The sequence below is a fragment of the Cucurbitaria berberidis genome (genome assembly GCF_010015615.1).
Source record: "Cucurbitaria berberidis CBS 394.84 unplaced genomic scaffold K460scaffold_3, whole genome shotgun sequence".
In the NCBI taxonomy this organism is placed as follows: Eukaryota; Fungi; Ascomycota; class Dothideomycetes; order Pleosporales; family Cucurbitariaceae; genus Cucurbitaria; species Cucurbitaria berberidis.
This window is the reverse complement of record NW_024468937.1, coordinates 3,627,134-3,651,257: the sequence shown is the minus strand read 5'-3', so window position 1 is coordinate 3,651,257 and position 24,124 is coordinate 3,627,134. Positions and strand designations below refer to the sequence as shown.

The 24,124-nt window shown below is 52.9% G+C and overlaps 12 protein-coding genes across 12 annotated transcripts; 7 read left to right on the top strand and 5 right to left on the bottom strand.

Annotated features, from left to right (window-relative positions):
- Positions 1–1,852: 1,852 nt before the first annotated feature.
- Positions 1,853–2,915, bottom strand: K460DRAFT_377172 (alpha/beta-hydrolase; the record flags this gene model as incomplete). Its single annotated transcript, XM_040934947.1, has 4 exons — positions 1,853–2,003; positions 2,082–2,204; positions 2,255–2,764; positions 2,812–2,915. 4 exons carry the CDS (start codon positions 2,913–2,915, stop codon positions 1,853–1,855), a joined length of 888 nt encoding a protein of 295 aa, XP_040788402.1.
- Positions 2,916–3,198: 283 nt separating this feature from the next.
- On the top strand, positions 3,199–4,575 carry K460DRAFT_338471 (proteasome-domain-containing protein). The gene is made up of 5 exons (XM_040931051.1): positions 3,199–3,339; positions 3,389–3,434; positions 3,490–3,504; positions 3,555–3,830; positions 3,880–4,575. The coding sequence occupies exons 1-5, from the start codon at positions 3,312–3,314 to the stop codon at positions 4,199–4,201; spliced, it is 687 nt and encodes a 228-aa protein (XP_040788401.1). The 5' UTR covers positions 3,199–3,311; the 3' UTR covers positions 4,202–4,575.
- A 592-nt stretch (positions 4,576–5,167) lies between these two features.
- On the top strand, positions 5,168–6,547 carry K460DRAFT_283108 (cyclin-domain-containing protein; the record flags this gene model as incomplete). The annotated part of the gene is made up of 2 exons (XM_040928627.1): positions 5,168–6,322; positions 6,371–6,547. The coding sequence occupies 2 exons, from the start codon at positions 5,168–5,170 to the stop codon at positions 6,545–6,547; spliced, it is 1,332 nt and encodes a 443-aa protein (XP_040788400.1).
- Positions 6,548–7,605: 1,058 nt separating this feature from the next.
- K460DRAFT_366687 (uncharacterized protein) lies at positions 7,606–8,793 on the top strand. Its single transcript, XM_040933428.1, has 2 exons — positions 7,606–7,960; positions 8,069–8,793. Exons 1-2 carry the CDS (start codon positions 7,623–7,625, stop codon positions 8,655–8,657), a joined length of 927 nt encoding a protein of 308 aa, XP_040788399.1. The 5' UTR covers positions 7,606–7,622; the 3' UTR covers positions 8,658–8,793.
- A 499-nt stretch (positions 8,794–9,292) lies between these two features.
- On the top strand, positions 9,293–9,664 carry K460DRAFT_355592 (uncharacterized protein; the record flags this gene model as incomplete). Its single annotated transcript, XM_040931890.1, has 1 exon — positions 9,293–9,664. The coding sequence occupies one exon, from the start codon at positions 9,293–9,295 to the stop codon at positions 9,662–9,664; it is 372 nt and encodes a 123-aa protein (XP_040788398.1).
- A 197-nt stretch (positions 9,665–9,861) lies between these two features.
- Positions 9,862–10,866, top strand: K460DRAFT_395392 (uncharacterized protein; the record flags this gene model as incomplete). The annotated part of the gene is made up of 3 exons (XM_040936044.1): positions 9,862–10,309; positions 10,365–10,780; positions 10,851–10,866. Exons 1-3 carry the CDS (start codon positions 9,950–9,952, stop codon positions 10,864–10,866), a joined length of 792 nt encoding a protein of 263 aa, XP_040788397.1. The 5' UTR covers positions 9,862–9,949.
- A 379-nt stretch (positions 10,867–11,245) lies between these two features.
- On the bottom strand, positions 11,246–14,210 carry K460DRAFT_386240 (glycoside hydrolase family 3 protein). Its single transcript, XM_040935574.1, has 3 exons — positions 13,794–14,210; positions 13,574–13,740; positions 11,246–13,523 (listed from the first exon to the last, which is right to left on the bottom strand). Exons 1-3 carry the CDS (start codon positions 13,914–13,916, stop codon positions 11,309–11,311), a joined length of 2,505 nt encoding a protein of 834 aa, XP_040788396.1. The 5' UTR covers positions 13,917–14,210; the 3' UTR covers positions 11,246–11,308.
- A 277-nt stretch (positions 14,211–14,487) lies between these two features.
- Positions 14,488–15,888, top strand: K460DRAFT_366684 (uncharacterized protein). The gene is made up of 4 exons (XM_040933427.1): positions 14,488–14,688; positions 14,745–14,782; positions 14,844–14,868; positions 14,933–15,888. Exons 1-4 carry the CDS (start codon positions 14,605–14,607, stop codon positions 15,551–15,553), a joined length of 768 nt encoding a protein of 255 aa, XP_040788395.1. The 5' UTR covers positions 14,488–14,604; the 3' UTR covers positions 15,554–15,888.
- Positions 15,889–16,290: 402 nt separating this feature from the next.
- K460DRAFT_355588 (uncharacterized protein) lies at positions 16,291–17,821 on the bottom strand (the record flags this gene model as incomplete). The annotated part of the gene is made up of 2 exons (XM_040931889.1): positions 16,291–17,480; positions 17,557–17,821. 2 exons carry the CDS (start codon positions 17,819–17,821, stop codon positions 16,291–16,293), a joined length of 1,455 nt encoding a protein of 484 aa, XP_040788394.1.
- A 634-nt stretch (positions 17,822–18,455) lies between these two features.
- K460DRAFT_282826 (geranylgerany transferase type II beta subunit) lies at positions 18,456–19,665 on the bottom strand (the record flags this gene model as incomplete). Its single annotated transcript, XM_040928602.1, has 5 exons — positions 18,456–18,498; positions 18,548–18,672; positions 18,728–19,179; positions 19,232–19,517; positions 19,594–19,665. The coding sequence occupies 5 exons, from the start codon at positions 19,663–19,665 to the stop codon at positions 18,456–18,458; spliced, it is 978 nt and encodes a 325-aa protein (XP_040788393.1).
- Positions 19,666–20,333: 668 nt separating this feature from the next.
- On the bottom strand, positions 20,334–21,202 carry K460DRAFT_115859 (uncharacterized protein). The gene is made up of 2 exons (XM_040926591.1): positions 21,094–21,202; positions 20,334–21,012 (listed from the first exon to the last, which is right to left on the bottom strand). Exon 2 carries the CDS (start codon positions 20,948–20,950, stop codon positions 20,441–20,443), a length of 510 nt encoding a protein of 169 aa, XP_040788392.1. The 5' UTR covers positions 20,951–21,012; positions 21,094–21,202; the 3' UTR covers positions 20,334–20,440.
- Positions 21,203–21,374: 172 nt separating this feature from the next.
- Positions 21,375–23,625, top strand: K460DRAFT_281765 (uncharacterized protein; the record flags this gene model as incomplete). Its single annotated transcript, XM_040928517.1, has 4 exons — positions 21,375–21,738; positions 21,789–22,500; positions 22,552–22,646; positions 22,700–23,625. 4 exons carry the CDS (start codon positions 21,375–21,377, stop codon positions 23,623–23,625), a joined length of 2,097 nt encoding a protein of 698 aa, XP_040788391.1.
- Between the last annotated feature and the right edge of the window lie 499 nt (positions 23,626–24,124).

Below are 24,124 nucleotides of genomic sequence, written 5' to 3'. Positions count from 1 at the left end.
GTCCTGTCCTTCCAAATAAGCCCCCACAGAGACAGCAAGGGAGGGGCCAATTGACGAAGCTACAACAAACTTGGGACGAAACATGCACACACATACTGAGCTGACCTAGAGAGGAGAAGGCTCCATGGCGCTGAGGATTTATTAGTGACGAGGCCGTAGGCGCCGCGTGGGCGTGTTAGGGCCTCACGAGAATGGCATAGCAGAGGGGACCAGCGCCAGAAAGTGACAAGGGAAAACCGGCAAAGAACAAGGCCGAGCAAATCTGGCGAAGGGGAGCGGACCTGTCTGGGGGCGGTGCATTTTCGTAACCCTGGGCCCTGTGGCGCGAGGGCGTAGAGGGAGAGGAGGATGAAGCGAGTTGGAAACATGCAGTGGAGAGAGCTCTGGGACCAAGTCCTCGGACCAACGCCACATGCTTGGGCCGAAGCGACGAGTGTGCAAGTGGGCCACGCAACTCCACCACGAAGCGTATGATTTGCGCAAATTGGCTGCAGAGACGGGCAGCTCCACAGCACTCGGTAGGGCACTCGGTAGGGCACTCGGCGGCCGCTGTGCTCGACAAGCCCGCAACCGTTACTCCAAAACGCGCGAGTGAGCCGTCGACACCAATCGCAGCGCTCTAGAGCCTTTCGCCACACTTCGGCCTGACCGCCTCACGAGAGACGTGCCGTGACAGGTCTCGGGATCGACAAGAAAGGCGCCGCCGAGCACAGCCGCAGTTCCTTCTCGCGGGGGGTGAAGATCTTCGCACTGGAGAGCAGCGCCGAATGCTTTTGACCGTCTGCCGCCGACAAAGGATGCAGGGGAGGGGGACATGTGCATGTTGGCATGGGAATAGACTGTGGGAGGGCAAGGGCATCACCACTGAGCAACGCTTTCTTTCCTGCGCCACCGTGTCAGCATAGTGTCACTGGATGAGTAAATTGCATGCGAGGATTCCCATGTTGTCCATGATGGTTGAATCCAACTTTGCCGGTCAATAGCAACATGGGAAACGTAAAGCTTCGACACCGACGTAATATCAGTGTGGCGTCAGGGTCCAGCCCTGGAGGGAGGCCCCATCACCTTTTCGCTCGCTTTCCACGCTCCGAATACGACGGTTCGCGCCACAAACACCAAAAGAGCCTCCGTTGCGTTGGTAGCGGCCTGGCTGGAACCTTGTGGAGTCTTGCATCTTGGGGCTGTCGCAAACTCTCTCATGGCCATGCTCCGCTAGCAGCCGGACATAGGCCCTCCCGGTCATCCGCATCCTTTTCCTCTCTCTTCGCATCGCGTGCGAAATATAGTACGATGGAGCAAGCGAGGGTGGCGGTCTTGTACCATGTCATTCACGCGCTCGTCCAAGATAAGCGGGCTTACGACATGTCTACTGTAGTTGTAGTGTTGTACGTGCCCGCGCCCCTGGCGATCGGTACCTTGGAGACACCCACGACTCAGAGGCCTGCACGTGTTGTGGCCTGGACCCTGGTAACCCAAACATGGCATGTGTCGTCATGGCGAACAGGAGTTCAGAGCAAAGTAGACGTTGATAGGGTCTTGAATTCAATTCTGCGACCGCCTCAAGGCATGAGTGCAGTATTGGTGCACTATGCTATGGCGATCAGGTCATTTTTAGACGCTGCAGGTAGGCCCCCGCAACGCCTAGCTGTTTCAGTGGGACCTATTGCCACCTCGATTACTTTCCTCGCAGCCACTGACGCCCCGTTATTCGTTGGCCTCTCCAGTCAACACCTGTGGAGTGCTCGTTGGAGGTCAATCTTCCCAGAGCGCTGATGCCGACAGAACATCAGAGGGAATTAGGCGGGTGAATGACTCTGTGATATAACTATTCGCAACACCGTGGCTATACGCTTCAACGCGCCACAAACTCGCTCAAAAACTCCTCAATGTACTGAAAGTAGCGGGGCTCTGCGACCGAGTCGTTGTGACTTCCATTAGGTAGTTCCTTCCACACTTTATCGGGGGACCTGCACACTTGGAACAACTTGACCATGTGTGAGGGTCTGTGAGAAGAGTCAGCGGTCAGAGCGAGATTGGCATGGTTCAAAATGTCATATCAAACCTAGATGGTTGTTACTCACGGAATTATTTCGTCCTTCAGTCCACTCAGAAACAGTATGGGTATCGTGATCTGGGGCAACGTCTCCTCACTTGGCCAGACCTGATGACAGAGCGGAGCCAAAAATCGAGCAGGAGGAAACGCCCTTTCCACAAGTCAGCGCAATCTTTGATACTCGTGGAATAATTTACTTACGTTGGGATGAGTTTTCTGATCGAGGTGAACGTATTCTCGAGCACGAGCGCAGCAATGTCGTCCTGCTTCTGGTTTCTAGCCACCAATCCAATTGCAACCGCGCCTCCAATGCTTTGTCCATACACGACAATCTTCGTGCCGCGAAGCTCGTGCCGTTGACGAATGTATTCCAAGCCAGTCTGCGCATCGATCATGAGCCCCTTCTCGTTCGGATTGCCTGATGATAAGCCATAGCCTCGGTATTGCAGCATGAGGACATTGCACCGTAGCTCGTTGACCAATATCTTTGCAATTGGCAACCGATAGCCAATATTCCCAGCATTTCCGTGAAACATGAGCACCGTCACGTTGCGCGCATGTTGCTTGTTCGCCCTGATAAAGAAGGCACTGAGTGATTCTCCGTCAGGTGTAGGAATGAAGAGCTCTTCAAAGTCGGTGATGCCGAATTGCGATGGCCGAGGGACATTTGTACGAGCGTCAGGGGGAAAGCCTCGTGGGTATATGATTTCACTATGGCTGTCAGTGACGGGCTTCGTACAGTCATGCAAGAAATGTACTTTTGCTTGAAATATAGGAGGCCACTGAGTAGAGCTGCGACTCCAGACGAGGCAATGAGCGGCAGTTTTAGGTAGGACATGAACGTATCGAGTGTTGACGCCATGTTGCTCGCGCGATCCTGCTCTTTTCCGGGGTAGGACGACAGGGAGGGAATCATGTAGCGTAGACGATGCTGAAGACGGTGGCTTGGATCAACGAGTGGCACGTCTGATCCTTCGAGGAGCACGGTATCAACTAATAAACAAAGACCCAGAAATGCGATCGTAGCCTCTCCAAACCTAGTTCAGGGTGGTTACCTGGTCCAGCGGGTGCTTCAGCCCTACGTAGTATAGCGCGACGCCAAGCTTGTCGAGCCGCGTTGCTCGCGTTGCCTTCTAACACGACCATCTACAACGACGACATCACCCCGCAGCTTCCCCGATCTTTCCCATACGAATTTCTGGGCTCCATTCCCATAGAATTCCCCGCTTCTCACTCTACGTCAGCCCGTACCGCCAGGATGATGTCTACTGGCATGCTAGGAGAAGGTACATTTACCGCTATATGCACCCAAGCTCGGAGCTCACACTCACACAGATGGCATTCATATCGACATGAACCACCTCAAGAAAGGCGAAGTCAAGTAAGGTGTTCCAACGGTAGAATCCTGTTTCACACATTACTAACCAGCTCTACAGCCTAGGCACATCGATGTTTGTCCCACCCGCGCACCATTCCTTCGCATCCTCTGACACATGAATAGCATGGCGATCAACTTCAAAGATGGTGTAATACTAGCCGCAGACAGTCGGACAACAACGGGAGCATACATTGCAAATCGAGTCACGGACAAGCTCACACAAGTCCACGACACCATCTGGTGTTGCAGATCCGGCTCAGCAGCGGACACGCAGGCTGTGGCTGACATTGTTCACTATCACCTGGGCATGTACGGCACCACAAACGACGAGCCGCCGACTACACAGACCGCAGCAGCGATATTCCAGGAGCTCTGCTATTCCAACAAGGATCAGCTATCGTGAGTCAAAAGAACGCCGACAGTGTCGACGTAACTGACGTCTTGTTAGCGCTGGATTGATCATCGCCGGATGGGACCATCGACATGGTGGCCAGGTATACTCGATTCCACTTGGAGGTTCTTTGCACAAGCAGTCGTACGCAATTGGCGGTTCAGGGTCAACGTACATCTACGGTTACTGCGACGCAAACTGGAGGGAGAACATGACCGAGGAGGAGGGCATCAAGTTCGTCAAGGGTGCGCTCTCGGAAGCCATCAAGTGGGACGGCAGCTCTGGCGGTGTGATCCGCATGGTGGTGCTCACAGGCACAGGCGCACAACGACATCTATATCTACCAGACCAGAACTACGAAGGGCCTGGTACACAGTAATTCGGCAGTGAAATTGGTGGCAGATACATGGGGGGACATGTATGATATGGCTGTCAGAGGTCGAGGTGGACGTGAAGACGCCGCCGAACGAGCGACGACACGAGATAGAGCTCGGCCAATGGACGGAGCATTGATCAAGCTCTCATGACCCACGTCCACGCAACAGCTTATTAGAGTGGCATTCGTTAGTAGCATGCACTAGACACGAATGTTAGGCAGTTGATGTGGCATTTCTCCGAATCGCCAGCCCAATCACAAACGAGCATTTGCCCATACTTTTTTGTCCCGCTTTGTGTTGCACACGTGGGGACGACCAGCGTTGATTGATGAGGCATGCGTTGAAGTTGTGTCGGGCGATGAAAAGGAAAGCAGCCATGTCGGTTTTTTTCTGCGAGGACTAAAGAATAGAAGGCACAGAGATGCGCGGTGTCGTCACGCAGGGCTTCAGACTGTGCTATCGGGCTGCGACCAGCATCGGCCCAGGGTCTGTTGCAGCGCCATTAACTGGTCTGTGGTATGACGACCCGGGCGTTTCCCCACGCACCCTCAGACAACAACTCCCTTCACCTCAACACCGCCCAGCTCTCCCTCCTGCGGCCCCCCTTCCTCCCTTCGCCCTTTACCCTTCCTCGACGCGGCGCCGTCCAATTCGCTTTGGTTACGGCAGGAAAGAGCAGGACATGCCATCTTGTGCTCGCCGGTGAGCTGTGTCTAAACCTCTGCGCTTCTGCGATAAGAGCTTGTGTCCGCGCGACCACTGCGCTCAGCAGCAGCCCAGACACTGCCCACGTCTTCGCCGCGTACTCCATCCACGCGCCTTACTCGAGAGCAATACCATCACCGTGTCGCGCTCACCCAGCTTGTCCCTCGTCTACCATCTAATCTAGTCCTCTTCGCACAGCCTGCTATCGCGGAATGGGATCGATAGTGGTAAACGACTTTGGTGGAAACCACTTTCACAGTAACATGTTTGGCGGCAGCAGCACGCACCAACGGCCGCAAGAGTCCACCGCCGTGCAACATACTCCCGTGCGACCATCGCCTTCAGCAAACGCCAATGCATCGCGCGTAGTTCCTCTCCCTGATGACGTTCCCATGGCCGATGCGGCAACCCCACCATCGAGCTCAACACCAGGCCAGCGGTCGCAGCAGCAGCACCCCTCAGAGCCTGATCAACCACGGGCCCCTACACCACCTAGCCCCCACTTTCGTCCCCGCTCGCAGCAGCCCACGCCGTCAGGCACAAACCCTGCCTCACTCTCGCGACCTGTCCCCACAGCAGGGCCTGCTCCCTCGCAATCACCGTCTCTACAATCTCCTACAGACTCGTCGTCAGCGTCGTCGCCCCAGCGCATCAAGGTCAAGAGCCTATCTCATATCCAGAGCTTCGCCATTGATGAATCGAGCCCCTTCTCTCAGACACGCTCTTTGTCACGGCGGCAGCGAAGAGACCCTGCAGATGTTGGTCCACAGTACGAGATCAGCGATATGCCGGTTTCGGATATCATCGAGATGGTTGCTGGTCTATTGACCAAGATCACGACCACAAATGACCGGCAACACGACCATCTACATCGACAGATACCACCACCAGAAGGCACATCAGGCCTCAGCCAGCAGACAACCAGTGTTCTAGCCTTCCACGGCAAGAATGTGCCCAGCATCTCCATCCTCAGTTATCTCAGCCGCATTCACAAGTACTGTCCTACTACCTACGAAGTCTTTCTCAGCCTTCTCGTATACTTTGATAGAATGACCGAAAGGGTAAATGCAGGCCCTCTATCCGGTCTTCGCCAGGCTAACCAACAGTCTCTGGAACGCTCCAACTCTTCAGCATCCGCGAATGCACCCGCTGTCGAAGCGTCGCAACCTCCTCCAGCTACTCCAGCCCAAGCTGCCACACCGCCACCGTCTGGATCCCTAGGCCAGCCATCGAGGGGCCCAGTACAGGGTTCCCAGCCGCCTTCACCACCTCAGCAAGAACTAGACGCCGACACACTCAATCTATCGCACTTTTTCGTTGTTGATAGTTACAACATCCATCGCCTTGTAATAGCTGGTGTTACGTGTGCGAGCAAATTTTTCTCGGACGTATTCTATACCAATTCTAGATACGCCAAGGTACGTTATATGCAGGCGCCCAGAATGAATGTAACTAACGTCCTGTAGGTTGGTGGTCTGCCATTGGTCGAACTAAATCACCTAGAGCTACAGTTCCTACTGCTAAACGACTTCCGCCTAGCCGTCCCATTGGAAGAAATGGAGGCTTATGGAACCATGTTGGTCGAGTTCTACGCACGAGAAGTGGCAGAGCAACACGAACGACAGAACGGAGCTAAATACTAATACTATTAGCATGAAACGGAGTTCTGCGGCGGGTAGTGCTCACATAGAGTACGGGGATAAATTCAAGGGCGGAAATGGCTAGTGGAGGTCCATGTCCGAAGGCAGGAGCTCTCCCTCTCTGGTTTACGATTGCTGGACGATACCCATTCTAGTGCGATCACGGCAGAGCCCACACGTTGAACAAGGCTATGGCATTGTTTTCCATCTTTGAGATTCTCTTCACCCCGAAGTTCTGTAGGTGGAGCAGGTAGACATTTGGCTCCCGGAGTTCTATGTTCAACTTCGGTCGATTTGAGCCTTTTGATTTGAGCTGAGTCAGTCAGCGAGCGTACTTCTTAACTGTGCTTAGACTGGGATACCAACGGTGCTTGAGTTGATGCTTCCATTTATTGGGAAGTTTGCGAGTTATGAGACTACGATGGCTTTCTTGAGATTTGAATCTGCCTTTTCCAGCTTTTCACCACCTTCTGCAAGACCCTTAGGGCGGCGTTCATAGAGTCGTGCTGGGTGGTATGCCTTTTAATATTATGCAATGCATGAGTAATCTTGAATTGTGGTCCGATTTATTGCCCCTTCACAGACGCTCTTGGAATCAATCTTGACGTTGAATAATGACGCTGACGACCGCACATGGCGTCTTGCAGTATCCAAGAGTATTATTTGTGATATAGTAAATCTTTGGTGTAAATAATAATTACGTGAATATGAGGGGCACAGCGTGAATAGCCCCTCAGTTCTAGAATTATTTTTCCCAGTTCCAATATCCCCTTAACCAGGTAACAACATCCTTGGCCCGAAGTTACCTAAGCCAGGGGTAAATCGACCCCAGTAGTACATCGCAGGTGCTACCCGCACCTACCACCCGGTGAACTTTAAAAATGGCAATCTTATCGTATATTACACGTGACGCATCGGGGCTAGAACTTTTGGACCCACAATTTCCTTTCCTTTCAAGTCCAGCCCTCCTAATTGCTTTTTTTTTTTTTGCTTTTCAGTAAACCGCACTCCTTTTTTTTGCGTTTCCCTCGTTTTAATCAATTGATTGTATCTTTTTTGAAAGGGGGGGCCCACAGCTATGCCTTCTTCCTCTTTATTTCCCTTTTCGTTCCTATCACTTGTACAATATGCATTTTTGGGAGTGATTTTATATATTTTAGCCGGCGCTCCCTTGCTTTCCCTAGTCGATCTGTCAGGGTCCTCGTACTCGTATTCCACGAGTGCTAGCGGCGGCAGCAATGCTGGTGGTGGTGGGATTGTGGGGGAAAAGTTGGATACTTTAGTCATTCCCGAGGCAAATTTGACCTGTCAAGCGCATAGTTATAAGGGTGTATATGTACTGAGTAGGGAGCCATTGGTGGTGTACATTGAGGGATTCGTGAGTGCGGAGGAGTGCGAACGGGTTGTGAGGGTGAGGTGAGTTTAATCCTATGGGAGTGCGACGAAACATGGCACTGTGGAGTTTTCCAGGCTTTTCTCGTGGTGTATGGATTGTCTTTCAGGTGCCTAAGCTGACGAGACCAGCGAACCCCATTTCACACCCTCTACCGTCTGGAATGCCGGCCAGGAACGCCTAGACACCACCGTCCGCCACTCTGAGAAAACGCTTACTCCGCGTGATCACACAGTCAAGTGCATTGAGGAGCGGGCGCGTACATTTCAGGGCTGGCGTCCGTATACCTTTGTCGAAAAGCTATGGACTCAACGGTACGGTGCAGGTGGCCACTACACGTACCATTTCGACTGGAATACAGCAACCAGGACGAGCGGACGCGTGAGCAGTTTCATGGTCTATCTTGAAGCGAATTGCACAGGAGGCGGCACTCATTTCCCACGTCTCCAGAAACCCATTGAAAAATCCTGGTGCAAGTTCATCGAATGCGGAGAGCAAGCCGGGCCCAACGTGGGAAGAGGGAGTGAGGGGCCGAGTCTAAGCGAGGGCGTGATTTTCCGGCCCATCAAGGGCAATGCAGTGTACTGGGAGAACATGCGCAGTGGTGGAGAGGGGTACCTCGAGACTTGGCATGCTGGATTGCCGGTAACGAATGGGACGAAGATTGGGCTGAATATCTGGAGCTGGTTCCAGGCGGGTTATGTGCCGCCGGTTCAGTAGGTGGAGTAATACAGATGTTTTGTGAAGAACTAGACGGCGAGTGTTGGAGTTTACGTCAACCACTACGCACCCAAGGGAGGAATTTATAACATATGGTGAGACCCAATGATCTTCCGATAGTTTATGATCTCTGGGAAATTTTGGTGCGAATTTACAAAACAACAATTCGGAGCTATGTGTCGGGACGACATTGCAGGCGCTGATGCTGACCATCCTGTCGATCCTTGCCGTGAACAGGATGGAGTAAACTCCTCGTAGCAAGCGGACACCTGACTCGGATCCTTTTACACTCCATCATCAAACCGTTAATTGAAAATGGTTAGCCAGGCGCAACTGATTTGTCGGTGTGGACATCACCTCTTTTGCAGTAGGGTAACCCTTTGTTAATGTTGCCGTACGCGAAAGAAGACTTCTTACTATTGTTCTCAACACCGCCGTTTTGGCCACCACGGCAACAGCAGACTTCCCAATACGAAGGCTAAGCGACGTCGATTTTCATATAAAGCAGAGGATGGAGCACTATGTATGTGACTATCTCTATTCCAAAGATTCTTTATCAGCCGGCCCTTTCAATTTTCAAAGTTTTGCCTCCAGTCGAGTAAGCCTTTCTCCTCGTCGTCGATCCGCCTTCAAACATGCCAGCTCTCGTAGACGCGTCAGGTCTTCTTCCATTCCAGCCTTTATATGCCGACTTCAGGCGATATCGCGCGCTACATCATAACTGCATACTTGCTCCAATTGACAACCCTAAGAGGAGCACCATAACTCGGGTGATGCTGGGAGTACACGCAACCCCCAACGAGTCGTCATCCAGCACACAATTGCTAAGCACTGTTTCGACTGCAGCGAGCAGTTCTGATGAGGCCAGCTCTTCATCATCCAAGCCGGGCACTCCTCCTTCACCACTCGACGCGCCTCTCATAGGTCCCGGCGCAGATGCAAAGCTACAACTACAGCCAAAAGGCCCAGTTGCCCCAAATCCAGCAGTAGACGCGCGCGCTCCCTAAAAATTCCCTGGGTCTTTTTGAGTAGCAACTGCTTTTGGGAAAAAAGTGGTACACGGAGGTATGAAGCTTGTGTTGCAGTACGCAGCAGGCGCTCACGATGTCCGCCACGTGGAGTTATGTCTCTGTACAAGAGTACGAAGTGATACCTGCGTCATAGAGATGCTGGGCCCTTTTCCGATCGATACTGAAGGAAAGAACGGCCCCGAAGAAGCATCTCGCTTATCGCTATGGTCTTGCATCGACAAACACCTCCAAACTCTCTCATCCGTGTCAGGTAGCCGGCGTATGCACACTATGCATCCTGGGCTACCGATAGCTGCGCCCGCCCGCGCTCGACCAAGTACATCTAGGCTGCGAACGAACTCCGTACCAAGCTCCCACTCACGCCCAGCTGCAGGCTCGCCTGGACAGTTACAGCAGACAGAAGACATCGATTCTCGTATCAGCACCGACGTCCCTCGTGTCAGCACCACTTCAAGAAGAACGCTAGTACATCACCCTCGCCCCGGCGACCTTGACGTTGGTTCCAATCATACGAATAAATCAGCCACCATCCCTTGGGATGTTCTACATCACTTCCTCTGCGTCGAGGTTGGAGAATGGTTCTGGGACCAAGGCATGGATCCTGAGAACGTGTTGGACAAGGTGAGTACTCTCTGTGGACCACTCTCCCAGCTCTTCGCAGGCTAAAGGGATATAGTACAATACCGACGGGACGCTCAAAGAGAATGAAGATTTCACCAAGCCAACACTGTGGCAAAAGTGGGTATCGAAGCGAAAACGTTCAGCTACAGAATGGCAAAATAGATGGAAGAAGTCGCAACTGCTGAGGAAGTTCGAATACGACGGCGTCCGTATCGATGAGTTGCTGGTCTTCTTGATCAAAACCCAGCGGGAACAGTATCGCTCGAACCCGTACAATCTCAGCTCGAACTACTACATCCTCATATTCCTCAGCCTGGCTGCGTGGGCCATCGGGAGCATCGTGTGCGGCCACCATGAAGCTCGAGCGAAAATTGAAGTAGGCGCCACTGGAGTTCTCGCGACCTTGTGCAGGGGCTTGATCGGTGCTATACCAGCGGTGACACAGATTACGCTCTTCCTGTTCCCTCCGCTGTATGTGTCATACTGAAAATCCCCTTGAAGACCATTGGGGATTTGATGGGCGTGTATTGACCATCTATAGTGTTGCCGGGGACTAGTGCGATGATAGTTGGAGGGTGCCGATGTGCCAGTAATAATAATGATGTTGTACCTACAACTTCACTCCGCGCATGTCTTAATATCCAAAGTAAATATGTTCTCAGCACCACCATCAATTAGCCAGATAGAACGCCCTGATGGCCCTATATGTTTATGAATTTGATTCACCACATTTCCTATTCTCATTCAGCCAGCTGTTATCGACTATCAGTTGTGCATCACCACTCCCTCGATATCACATGTCGCACGATCCGACAAACAGGTACCGTTAGAATCACCATTCTTTTGATGTTTGGGAGTCTTTCAAACTGACAAGGATCACACTCTCAAAAGTATCTCGAGTAGCAATCAATAACCATATGGACTGGCTGAACGAGTAACCAGTGTTCATTGACATTTGCATATATTCATTCTCATTGAATTAAATTAGATACCATTCCCTTACAGTTTCAGCTCCCTGCTCCCCTCAAGGTCTAGCGTGACCACACTCTCAATATCCGCCGTCGACTGGCCAAAAGAGAAGTCATACTGTCCTCTATCAACCTTCCACGACTTGGATGCCTCATCAAAGTAGGCAAAGTCCTTGAGCGCGAGCGATAGCTCAACAGTTTGCTCTTGACCAGGCTGTAGGAAGACCTTCTTGAACGCTGCAAGGGTCTTGATCGGGTGCTCTGGTGATTGGTGTTTTCTTCCCACGTACAGCTGAACCACAGTCGAGCCAGCGACGTTGCCGGTATTCTTAAGGGCGGCAGTGGCGCTAAATGCCTCTGCAGATGTCCGCGAGACTTTACTGTTGCTTATAGCAAAGGTGGAGTACGATAGGCCGAAACCAAAGGGGAATTGCACCTTTTCCTTTGCAACGCGGTCGTAGTGTCGATATCCGACGAAGACGCCCTCTTCGTACTTGACGGTGAGCTGGCCGTCCTTGACCTCGCCGGGGAAGTTGCCGTACGCAGGGGCATCTTCGATGCGCTTTGGCCATGACACTGGTAGTCTGCCCGAGGGATTTACTGCCCCGGAAATGATGTCCGCAATGGCATTGCCGGCTTCCTGGCCAGGGAACCACGCCTGAACCAGAGCAGAGACTTTGCTAAGCCAGGGTAGCGCGACAGCCACTCCGGTGGAGTTTACGACGATGGTGCGCGAGTTGACGGATGCGATGGTCTCGACGAGCTTATCCTGCGATCCATCCCGCGGTAGGTGGAAACTAAGTTGGTCCTGGCCTTCTGTCTCCCACGCTGGAGTATGGCCTGTGAAGACGATAGCGATATCACACTCTTTGGCCACCTCTTTGGCTTGGATGACTAAATCCACATCGTGCTCCTGCTGCGTCATGAAGCCCATTCTGAAACCAGGTAGACCGGCGAGAATGCCCCAGTCGGTCCCGCCAACTGGGGGCTTCGTGTGGATCTGAATCTTGTACGACTCGCCCTTTGTGAAACTAACAGTGAACTCTTTCTCTGGGTTACCACCGAGAAGAAATCCCATGGGATCTGGTGAGTTATCCTTCTGCTCGAAGACTACTTTGTCGTTGACAGTGACGACAGTCGGTCCGATGCCTGAGCAGCCGAGGTAGTGAGAGCCACTTTCTGTAGGGGTGAAAGTTGCGCTGAAGCGTACTTCCTTGTCCTTTGCTTCGTTGTCGAGAATCGGGCTGAAGGAGGAGTCCTTGAGCTCGTTGGTCGTCTTGATTGCCTTGTCTGTCTGGCCAGGCTTGAAGAGCTCCATGGTCCACCCCGCATTGCCTTTGGCATCTTTGCAGCTCTTCGCCAGCGGTGGCAGGAGGCGATATGTGTGGGCTCCCTTGGAGTACTTGAACTCCACATCATCTCCATATGCGGCTTTCAAGCCCTCCTCGGGGCTGACACGGTAGTGAGCGTTCAAGGACGCACTTCCACCGCCATGGATCAGAGCCTCTTTCGCCAGACCGAAGAGACCGATCTTCTTGCCTTTCACCGCCTCTTTCTTCAGAGGAAGAATGTTGTCATCGTTTTTGAGCAGGGTGATACCTTGACCAGCAGCTTCCCGGATGAGTTTGCTATGTTTCGGATCGACGATAGACTGCTCGGGTGGAATCTCGGGATTCTCAAACCCACCAACCTTCTCGATGAGGTTTAAGACGTTCTTGGCTCGCTCGGTAATAGTCGCCTCTGTTATTTCCCCCTTTTGCACGGCTTCAGTGACGGCTTCCACGGTGCGCCATCTTGTGGGTCCTGGCATCTCCAAGTCCAATCCCGCGTTCAAAGAGTCTGCCGTGGAGTTGACACCTCCCCAATCGCTCATCACCAAGCCCTCCCAGCCCCATTCGCCACGCAGGACCTGCTTGAGTAGGAAAGTATGTGAGTCCGCATGTGTACCGTTGAGCTTGTTATATGCGGTCATAACAGCCAGAGGATTGGCCTCCTTGATGGTGATCTCAAAAGGTTTTAAGTAAATCTCCCTCAATGCTCGCTCAGAAACGATGGTGTCGACAGCCAGACGGTCCGTTTCTTGCTCGTTTGCTGCAAAGTGTTTGATAGTGGCAGCGATACCATTTTCCTGCAAGCCTTTGACAACGTTGGCGGCCATTTTTCCAGCTAGATAGGGATCCTCGGAGAATGACTCAAAGTTTCGACCACCAAGAGGGTGTCTGTGGTTGCACATAGTGGGAGCGAGACTGAGAAGAAGTCAGCCCCAGTCATTCATGTTTCAGATGTCTCATCATACAGCACTCGCGCGCTCTTTGTTTTCGTCTCTTCTGCCAATGCACCCCCTATCCGCTTGGAGAATTCGGGGTCAAAGGTTGCAGCTGAGCAGACAGCGGCCGGAAAGCATGCTGCCCTTGTTCCTCCAGAGAAGACTTCTCCGCGCGCTCCATTTGGTCCATCACTTGTCTGGCCAAAATTAGCAAAAGTCACATACAGTTCCTGCTTGAAAAGTGATGTACCTTGATGGCAGGCACACCCTTCCCCGGTATCGGAACAGTCTCCCAGAAGTCTTTCCCGGCAAGGAGAGAGATCTTCTCCTCCAAGGTCAGAGACTGGAGGATAGTCTCGATCTTCGAGCTCATGGTTGCGATCCAGTCCTCAACAAAAAAACCAAGATGACAATGCGAAGTATATTAAACCTGCAAACGATATGGAAAGTATGGAATGACACAAAACGCGCTTTTCGAAACAAATATCAGCGCTCAATATGCCTTTCCCCACATGAGCGCCGACAGTTCTTATAAGTCCTCCCCTCTCTTCCCAAATCGGATACCCTTGCCGCCCCTCCGGTCTCACTCCAGTCTCCATGATATCGAACTGCCTCGTGGGTCCAATGTGGAGAACAAAAGACCTGTGCCATTGGCTAATCACAAGAGCTATCGAAAAGTTAGCACTAAACATGCCGAGGTTCTGCCATGGTCATTCCTGCCTTGTCTCCGGAAGGCGCTCTTATCCGAAGAATAGCCAGAAAGATGGGACATACACCCACTCGGAGTCAGATGATGCGAGAGACTTGTGTACCTTGACTCGTATCTTGGGGTTGGGCGGAGAGGGGATTGTGAAGGATGTGGGGCCAAGAAACTTAGTCAGCCGCGTAAACCGCGAACCTCCGAGGTTCAGTGATGTACCCACGTGGTTAGCCTCTGCGGACTTGTTAATACACGTCATCCATCATATAGATTTCGTTTCTGTGTAGTTCAATTCGTTACTTCTGAGCCAGATTGCATCTTCTTTGAGGGGTTGTGGCTGTTACCCGGAATCTCGTCCAAAATGAGCGGAACAGGAAATTTAAGCCGGCGGCATCCGCTACAGCGGTTTGCGTCACCGTCGAAGGGATTTTCAGGCGCTTTACATGTAAGTAATCGTGTCGAAGGCGTAGACCAAGACTCGAGAGCTGAGATTGACTACAGGTCGCTGGTCTTATCAGCTTCTACCATTCATTTAAATTGTGCGTTTGATGAAACTCTACTCCAGTCATATACATAAGCACCTATTGACATCAACTGAAGTTTGGCGGATAACCCCAATGCCATCGTAAGTTGACTTTTAACTGAAAACTCCAGCAACATCATCAATTAGATTGCTAACAAACACACAGAACGAATCCTTCGGGTGGCATTTCCAGTTCCTCACCATCATCGGCATATCAATCAGCACAGCATGCTTTACCTCGGGCTTGCTAGCGGACATTACAAACTCGCACACCTTTTACACAGTAAAGAATTATCTCGCTCTTGTCGCCGCGCCCATCGAGATCGTTATCAGTCTGCTCTACTGGGGTTTGCGCGCCATCGATGACGGCTTAGTAGTACCACCGGACCTACCGATGCCGCCCGTTCTGTATGATCTGGGCTTTCACCTGGTTCCTGCTGTCGTGTTGACGCTCGATGCGATACTACTAAGTCCACCATGGCCGACGATGCCTATGAATCCTCAAGCGCCAACCATTATGCTCGTTACTTCGACCGCAATTGCATTTGCATACTGGTGGTGGATTGAGCTGTGCTACTCGTACAATGGGTTTTACCCGTATCCGTTGTTCGGAATGCTGACAACGGCTCAACGCGTGGGTCTGTTTGCAATAAGTGGCGCCACCATGTGGGTGGTGGGGGGAGCGTTGAGAGTGCTGTACGCGTGGGTGAATGGGTATGAGTCGGTTGAGGAGCTGGATAAGACCAAGAGGGCGTACAAGATGAGGGTAGAAGGGAAACGGGACTGATTCATACATCTATCAGAGTTGATAGCATCAGTTATCTCATGGAGAGCCAGGAGACTTCGATGATCAAAAGCATGAAGCGTCGAGGTCAAGCGTTGTGTATAGATGGCTGGAGTTTGATTGGTTACGAGCGTCATGACGCAGAGTCTTTTTGAATGTAAACATAGAAGCTTTTGTAAGGGGAAGATGCCTTCAGGGGCACGCGCTATGCTAAAAATGCGCTCGATTGACAGGAGCGACGACTTTGACGTCCAGAATTGTATGGATGCACTCGTTTCTATCACATTCCTTGTATTAAAACACGCATATTGAAATCAGCGATACTGTACAAGCCACAAGCATCCCACCACAACCCATGCTTGCGAAGAAATCGATAGGAAAAGAAAAACTATAAAGTAAAGAACATGACGGTAGCATCAGTGCAACGATCCCCAGAGCCTGCTCTTCATTTGTGATACTCATAATATATTATACCGAATGTCATCAGTCGTAAGTCATATCGCATAAAAACATGTCGAGTCGTGTATAGAAAATTAAAAAGGCTAGTCGCACGCGTAAATTGGTCGCTCTCGCTTGCATGGACTGAGGAAAACCAAAAGAGATGGAGCGAGAGTCGAACAGCTGGGTATTTGTTGCGGCATACTTGCTGCTGGCTGGTAAGCGTCGCGTTCGGGAAGTTCAACAGGATGAGTTAGTTAGTCATGACTGCGTAAAGACTTGAGTGTGAATGTGTGACACGCTTAGCTCGTAGACGGTGATGGCGGAGCCGTGATTGTGCGTTGATCATCGTCATCCTGGTTCTGCTGCTGATATGCGGAATTGCTATTGTACAAGTGACCATTGTACTGGGAGCCATACTGTTCATGGCCTAGACCGTATGAATTGGTATGATAGTGGTAGCTAGTGCCATGGTGGTTATGGAAGTTGCCATATGCCGTTTGATTGAACGGAGGCAAACCATTCTCCTTATTTTCAAACAGGAACGGGTCGTTGTACGGCTTGTAAGGGGCGAATGTGGGTGCTGGGGACGGCGAGTGTTGACGAGTAAAACCCGAGGTGAGATAGGTTAAGCCGGCTGGCTGAGAGAATGGAATGTCGTCGTCGTCATCGTCGTCTTGGAAGACGTTGAATGCTGCTCGGTTCCGCTTCGAGGCACGGTCGCTGTGGGTATATTCATAGCTGGGGCGGCCGCGATCTTCGTCGTACTGGTTGCGAGACAAGTAAGAAAGCATGGGAGGACGGTTAAGTTGCCTGGGGCGACGAGGAGCATTAACGTCCATGTTGGCAAGCGCGGGGCGCCGTCGAATTGGCTGTGGACTTTCGACTTTGATCTCAATGCCGTCGTCATCATCAGAGTCTGAACATGAAATCCTGCGAAGCCGCTTGAAGGAGCCATGTGGCGTGAATATGAGCTCCGTAGCCTCGACTTCTTGTGAATTGAGCTCGAGCTGCTCTACTACAGAGCTATCCTTTTTCTGGTTTCTCTTGCGCCGCATCTCAGGTGTAGCCGAGTCGAAGATGTCCATGCCAGGCCAGTACACGCCCTTCAGCTTGGTTGACTCGCTGACTGCCATTGGGTCTGTATCAACAGGGTCCTCCTCAATGGCACAGGAATCTGCCGCAGTGTACCGATAGCGTCGCCGCTCGCTTGGATCCGAGTACTCACTCGACGTCTCGTAGTCTGGGTTGGTGTAACTGCGAGAGCTAGCACACGACTCGGTAGCCCAATACTGCATATGTGGTGCGAAGCTATTGCGGTGACGCAGGACTGGGCCAGTAGGCTGGGGTGTTGGTGTAGGAGTAACCGAGTGTTCTAACTTGATCGTCGGTTGCTGCTCAGAAAGACGTGGATCGAGGAGGTTGCCGGCGGTGGCGCGACGAGCGGGGCGTGGCACTGGAGCTGCAATCTTAGGAGCTGGAGTGGGCCGGGCTAACAGAGGGTGAATGTCAGTAACGGCCCTGGGCCCATACAGTAGTGCGGTGCCGTAGAGGAGGTGAAGGCGTACCAGCTGGTCTAGCCCGCGTGCGGCGTTTGTCCTTCTGGCTCATGCGTTCTGACATGAGCTCCTCGACATTCCACTCGGCATACCAACAGTCGTAGGCGTCAATCAGCAAGCGAGATGTAGTTTCGTGTGACGAACGAACTTTGACCTTGTAGTAGTTGGATAAGTGGCCTTTGCTGGCAATGTGCGTAAGCAGATGCGAAACATCGCTGAAGTTTGGCTTCTTGGGGCAGATGTCGCAGTGCAGCGGAATGGCGTTGGCCGCCATTGCAGCACAGCGTCTGTGAGAACCGAAGTGAAAAGAACAAGCTCAATGTGAATGTACTGTGCTTGCAGCGTGAGTGAACAGGACGGCTTTGCGAAAGGAGCGGGCGGAATGCGAAGAAGGCGGAGAGGTGACGGCGGGAAGCCTGCAGAGATGAGAACTGGTGCACAGGAACAGCTACCAGTCACTTCCGCAACTCCTAGGCCATTGCTTGACCTCCAGATGAAAGGAAGTGGGAGAGGGATACAGATACCTCGCAATGAAAGAAGAGAGGAAGGAAGCACGAAATGCAGAGAAGGAGGAAATTTGTACGTGATAGTCTCGCAGGCAGCGCACGTGGGGGAACACTCGGCCTGGACGAAAGAGGCAACCACGGTTACTTTTCTCTGGCTTTGTATCTCACGCCTCATGAAGAGGAGGCGTGAGGTATTAGATAGCCAGAGGGTGAGACACAGAAGATTTCAATGAGCGTACAGCCCAGAAGAGCGTCTCTGTGAAGGGGATAAAGAGAGAGCATAGGATGTAACCACTAGTGAGGAACTCTAACCCGGCAAATTTCACGATGCGCACTCAAGATGATAAAGTTTAGCTTTCTTCGCGAATGATCTGCTCAATCAACCTATCGGAATGCCAGCTCTCACTTACCCAAGCACCTGCGCGTCACAGACCGTGGCATGCAACTAAACATTGATTAGCCCCTTGAATGATGATAGCAGGGCGTTCACCTACTAGACTGGATCTACCTCGTCTAGACCTGGGTATTTCAGAAGACTCAGACCAGCAATCCCGAAGACAGTATGGAAGACATCGACCATATCTCCTGGTCGGTCTGCAAGTCCACCCAGCTCCGGGTCCTGCATCAATTAGAATCTAATGGCGGCACTTCTTACGAACCAACAAAAAACATACCTGGCACTGTAGGATGAAGCTCGTCAACTTGTCGCCATCTATCCAATGCAGCCTGTCCAGCATGGCCATGCTGCTCATGACCCACCAGCTGTAGCAGACGTCTTCCTTCTTCTCTGGCCGCCCGTTCAAGCCACCATTCTTGAGTTGACGTTCGCTAAGCCAGGCGCCCAGCTTCTCTTGGTCCACCAGATCGAGCCTTCCCGCGATGGTCAGTGCTCCGAGACACGTGAACACCTGACCTGAGTGGGATTCAGCGCCAGGGCTGGTGCCATATCCACCGTCAAAGTTAGCGCAGGCGTGGACGTGTTGAACGGCTTTGTCAACGTCGACCAGGTGGAGAAGCCCCATGAGCGACAGGGCGTTTAGCGCTCCATATAGGAAGCGCGTGTCTTGCTCCCCCCACTCATCACCTGCAAACGTGCCTGTTTGGGGGTCCTGCAAGCCAGCGATAACTGTGAACCGTGAGCATGGCCATATGTTGAGGTCTTGGCCAGACAGACGCACACTTTCCGATCTTCTGGCGGCCGCCCTGGACGCGGGCTTCAAGGTCGTCGAAAGCGTCGAGCGTGGCTAATAGTTGCACTCCACTGACGGTGTACAACATGTGGGCATCGTGGCCCGGGGCAGCACCAAAGCCGCCGCTCTCGTGCAGACACGAGAAGACGAAGTCGAGTAACTCTTTGCGCGGGAGAGCATCGGCATGTCGTAGCAGATGCAGCGCCGTCAACCCCCAGTACAAGCCGTTGAGGCGCAGGTGCTCAGTGAGCCAGTACTCGAGCTCGTCTTTGCGCTGGAGCGGGTCAGCGCGGAAATGGATCGCTGGACGCTTGCGCGGCCATGCAGCAGCAGCAGCAGCAGCTACATACTGTGTCGAGGCTCTGGATGTAGCGGACGTGCTTGTCGACCAAGAGCTGCATCTCGTCCGGCACCTTGGGCATGCTGCCGCGCCCTGGTCCAGACACTAGAGACATTTTCGAACGGGGGGGAGGGGCGGGGGCGGAGAAGGAAGGCTGCTGCTGCTCAGGGTTCCATGACTGTTACTGTACTGATATTGAGAGACGCATTGATGTCTGAGTTGGGTCGGCTGGCTGGGGTGGAGCCCTGATACGACGGGGGGGTTCTGAAGCGGTGGTCTTGGCACACCCTGCCCATGGCCCATGGCACCCTCATATGAGTGACGATCCTGCGGCGACCAGCAGCCCAACCAGCATCGGACGCACTGGCTGCTCCCACCATGGCTTTGGCTCAGGCTTCAGGAGTCTCCAGCTTCCTTGACCGCTTTTGCTGTTCTCCGCTGCGCGGCATTCGCTGCGGGCGCTTTCCGGAGCACCATCCGTTCAGTCCAGTTTCTTAGTAGCGGCGCGCGCTCGTACCTGGGGACGTGCACCGTCACGGATTCCCACAATCAAGCATCGTTGCCGCCGCCGCCGTCTCTCTCCTGCGCCCTTTGTATCGTTGCAGGTCGGTCGCAGCAGCACAGTAGTATGGTCTTGCGTTGAAGAGAGATCCCCCTTCCCCCTCCTCTTCTCCCTCCTCCTCCCCCCACTTCTGCTCCTTGTACCGTTTTGCCGCCTCCTGGCATTTACAGCACAGAACACAGTCCTTTCGGCAGCGCGTAATCGTGTAGTGCGCAAACCGTCGGCCGCATTCACTACTACTACCCTACAACGGCCCTCGCTCTTGTAACGGGCGACTAAGACTACCATAGTATAGTCAGGAACGCACGCCGCTGATGAGCCACAAATAGCTCCACACTCGGTCCCACGATCTATTGAATTGGTCTCCGCTGCCCATCCGCGCCCAGCACCTTTGTACCGCACACTGTGTCTGCCTGGTCTTTGTCCCTCTCTCCGGCTTCAGACAACCTCGCCGTGTCGGCGGCCTGCGCATGGGTAAGTAAAGCCTTGAACAACCCTCCCTCTTTGTTCCAGTGTCGTGGCCGCGCTTCAATGTTGTACAACAGTCGCCTATAGCGCCGGCCCCTTTCACGTTCCGCAACTCGTTGCTGACTGTCGCCCAGGCCCTCGCTTGACTTTCTTCCCGTCCTCGACCACGATACTCGAATAAACTTGAAGTTGCAGCTAGAGCTAGGGCGATAGTGGGAACAAAAGTAAAGGCAGTTCCAGGTCGCACGCGCATACTCTCCGTCCTCTCGGGCTCCTGCATGCCAGCCATCGCCCTACTACCTGTCGTCGGTAGACTCGACTCGACTCCTCGACGCATCGGTGCACACCTGCAGACAGTGCTGGCTAGGGGGACACACCCACTTGACTAGGGCTCTCACAGTTCGTACTACCTTGCACGCCTTCTAATACTCTTCATCTGGGAGAAAGGCCCCTCCATGTCCTGAATCCGCTGACGGCCATGGGCAAAAGCAGACTCCTCGACCGCGTACCCGCAGCACCCGCAACACATGTGCTGTATCCACTAAAGCTACCGACACCCCGTCCACCTGCCCCGCGTCACCTACTTGAACAAACACCCACCTACCCCCAGATCGACGCAGTCCTAGACGCACCCAAAGAGGTATTTCGGCCCACAGCTTGCAGGCGCCTGGCGCGGAACACGGGACAAGCACTTGTTTGTCGATAGAGCTGTGCTAAGCGATTAGTAGCCCTGGGACCTGCCGCGAAAGACACTGAGGAAAATGCCCAAGTCGTCAACACTGTCCCTCACCATGCGGGGGAAAGCAGGCAAAGAGAATATGAATAGCCAGCCCATGAGCCCGAAGAGCCCTACATCTCCAGCCATGGCTGAAGACGGCCATTTCGCCCAGAATGCCGCGTTTCACAACATGCCACAGTCTCCGGCCTCGCCCAAACCTCGCAAAGATTCGAAGCACATCTTCTCCAACTTCTCTGCAAACAAATCGTCATCACGACTGAATAGCCACGACAATACCACACGCCAGGTTCGTGACCAGCAACATTCGCCTAGCCTATACTCCAACGGACGGAGTGGCTCGTCCACCCCAGACCTTGGCCGTCCTGTGCGGACTCCCAATTCTGATGGTAAGTCAGTAGTGTCCCGTGGGGTAACCAAGGTTCGCTAACCTTTGCAGACAATCGCTCCGAGGTCGTACGCCTAGATCAGCGAACCGAATCAGGCTTGTCCAACGAATTAGCTCATGCACTCGGGGATTCGTCAACGCCCAACACAGTAAAACCAAAAAAGCAAGGCTTGCTGGCGAGGTCGAGATCCATCAAAGGAGACGAAAGTCATGGGTCCCGAACCAAACTAAACAAAGCTCCTCCGCCGCAGCTATCGCCCGACATTGTAGGATCGTGGACGACCGGTGAAGACGGGATGCCGCTCAGGACAGCACCAATGGAAAAAGGTCAAACTTGGCGACAGAACATGGGCATTGGCAAGCTGAGGACACATTCCGCCGACCGGCAAGACGGGTCGAAGCATACCATGTCACATCGGGACGAAGACCACGGGTTAAGGAGGGATAGGGCAGAGCAGATGTCCCTCACATCCAATTCTTACAACGAAAGTCGAGGTGCTACACTCATGTCCAGCCTCGGTTCGGGCGCTCGTAAAATGGGAGAGAAGATGGACTCCGCCCGGAAAGGCGTGTTTGGCAAACTGGGACGCAGCTCCAGCTCCCACGAAACCCAGGTATCGATATCGAACGAGCCATATGTGTGCAAAATCATCCACAAGCCTCTCGTCGAGCAGACAAGATTGACCAGAATATCAACTCGCCTGGAGCAGTCGAGGGACAAGACCGAGTTCTGGATGCCTGCACTTCCCTGGCGCTGCATAGAGTAAGGTCAGCTCATTGGGACTATTGACTATGGCTAACCTTGTGCTTGTAGTTACTTGAACATGAGGGGCTGTGAAGAGGAGGGCCTATATCGAGTCCCGGGATCCGCCCAACAAGTTCGATATTACGAGCGCAAGTTCGATACAGGTAAGGAGATGAAAAATCGCTTTTTTTAATGCTGGTTTGCTAACGGTTCGTAGACGGAGACATTGATTTGATCAGCGACCCCAACCTAAACGACCCCAACGTAATCGGATCGCTGTTCAAGAATTGGCTACGGCAACTGCCCGATGAAATCTTTCCCAAAGCGATCCAAGCCGCAATTCAACATGAATGTCAGGGGGCCAAGACGACGCCCCAAATGCTCAAGGATGAGCTTTCCAAGCTGCCTCCGTTCAACTACTACCTGTTGTTTGCGATTACGTGCCATATCAGCTTGTTGCACTCCTGCTCCGAATTCAACAAGATGAACTACAACAATTTGTGCATCTGCTTTCAACCAGCGATCAAGATCGACGCCTTTTGCTTCCAATTCCTCATCCTGGACTGGCGAAACTGCTGGCAAGGCTGCTGGACAGAAAAGGACTTTCTCACCGAGGAGCTCGATTTCCTGCATACCCTGGAGATTGAGAGGCAGCAGCCGCCACCCTCTCGGAATGGCCCACCGCCCCAACACTCGGGCAAGAGTAAGGGCTCCCAACAGTTGTCACATATTGGCCAGTCTCAAAAGCCCACCTCGACCAGAAGCAACTCAACAGACCAAAACAAGACATCTACGCGAGCCCTCTCGTTGGACAGCAACGGGCGGGCTACGCCACCGAACCCTTCGCTTGTATTACCGGAACCGTCTGTTGCGCCCGCTAATGCTACAAGTTCGCGCGGTGGGCATGGCGAACGCGAAACCTCGACCGAACGAACCATTTCGTCTTCAGAGAGTCGAGACGGCCTTCCTATACGCGGGACACCTAAACTTGCCCCGCCGCCAGTGAGCACTGGGGTTCCAACTGAGATGGACGACGGCGCAACGCCTACGCAAGCCCAACATGGCCGCGGGCCTTCAGACACGACACAATTTCGACTGGACCTGCGCGATCCACCCGGCTCCCCTTTCAATATCAAGTTCTAGTGCACGAGTGGGATGAGAAAGGATGGGTTGGATTCGGCAATGGAGCTTCGCATTTTCGGTTCGTCATGTAAGCTGCTACGGGGTTGCGATAGCTGCTCATGGAATTCTTCTGGTCTCGTGGCAGCGGGTTGGGTTGTGTGCTTTTCAGTATCAGCGGAGGAGTTTGGCTATGCATTACTATTTGCTCGTTTGTGTATCATGTTGCATTTAGGCGTTGATTTTGCAAGGGTTGGAAGAACTAGCATTTGAGCGGGCGGGTAGGATAGAGGTGGACTTGTACGATGTGAGGCAGGAGTGAAATGATTTTTTTCCGCGGTTCGTTGTCGAACAATTTCAGCCCTCAGTACCACTCCAGCTTGGTGTGATTCGGATGGCATGTCTCGATTCCACCCGCACTATGTTGAAACTGGACTCGAGGTCCGCCCAGGAACCGGTGTTAAGCTTTGGGCAATGACGTCGGCACGCGAGTCGGTCGCACTTGCGGCTCTGGCCTGGTGCG

What these genes read in the sequence shown, in the direction of transcription:
- K460DRAFT_366687 (XM_040933428.1), top strand. Translation starts at nt 7,623, where the DNA reads ATGCCTTCTTCCTCTTTATTTCCCTTTTCGTTCCTATCACTTGTACAA. An exon ending in GAACGGGTTGTGAGGGTGAG is followed by an intron (nt 7,961 to 8,068) that starts GTGAGTTTAATC and finishes TGACGAGACCAG; the next exon opens with CGAACCCCATTTCACACCCT.
- K460DRAFT_386240 (XM_040935574.1), bottom strand. Translation starts at nt 13,916, where the DNA reads ATGAGCTCGAAGATCGAGACTATCCTCCAGTCTCTGACCTTGGAGGAG. An exon ending in AGGGTGTGCCTGCCATCAAG is followed by an intron (nt 13,741 to 13,793) that starts GTACATCACTTT and finishes AATTTTGGCCAG; the next exon opens with ACAAGTGATGGACCAAATGG. An exon ending in ACAAAGAGCGCGCGAGTGCT is followed by an intron (nt 13,524 to 13,573) that starts GTATGATGAGAC and finishes ACTTCTTCTCAG; the next exon opens with TCTCGCTCCCACTATGTGCA.
- K460DRAFT_115859 (XM_040926591.1), bottom strand. Translation starts at nt 20,950, where the DNA reads ATGCGTCGAGGAGTCGAGTCGAGTCTACCGACGACAGGTAGTAGGGCG.
- K460DRAFT_366684 (XM_040933427.1), top strand. Translation starts at nt 14,605, where the DNA reads ATGAGCGGAACAGGAAATTTAAGCCGGCGGCATCCGCTACAGCGGTTT. An exon ending in GATTTTCAGGCGCTTTACAT is followed by an intron (nt 14,689 to 14,744) that starts GTAAGTAATCGT and finishes GATTGACTACAG; the next exon opens with GTCGCTGGTCTTATCAGCTT. An exon ending in CGGATAACCCCAATGCCATC is followed by an intron (nt 14,869 to 14,932) that starts GTAAGTTGACTT and finishes ACAAACACACAG; the next exon opens with AACGAATCCTTCGGGTGGCA.
- K460DRAFT_338471 (XM_040931051.1), top strand. Translation starts at nt 3,312, where the DNA reads ATGATGTCTACTGGCATGCTAGGAGAAG. An exon ending in TACTGGCATGCTAGGAGAAG is followed by an intron (nt 3,340 to 3,388) that starts GTACATTTACCG and finishes ACACTCACACAG; the next exon opens with ATGGCATTCATATCGACATG. An exon ending in TCCAACAAGGATCAGCTATC is followed by an intron (nt 3,831 to 3,879) that starts GTGAGTCAAAAG and finishes ACGTCTTGTTAG; the next exon opens with CGCTGGATTGATCATCGCCG.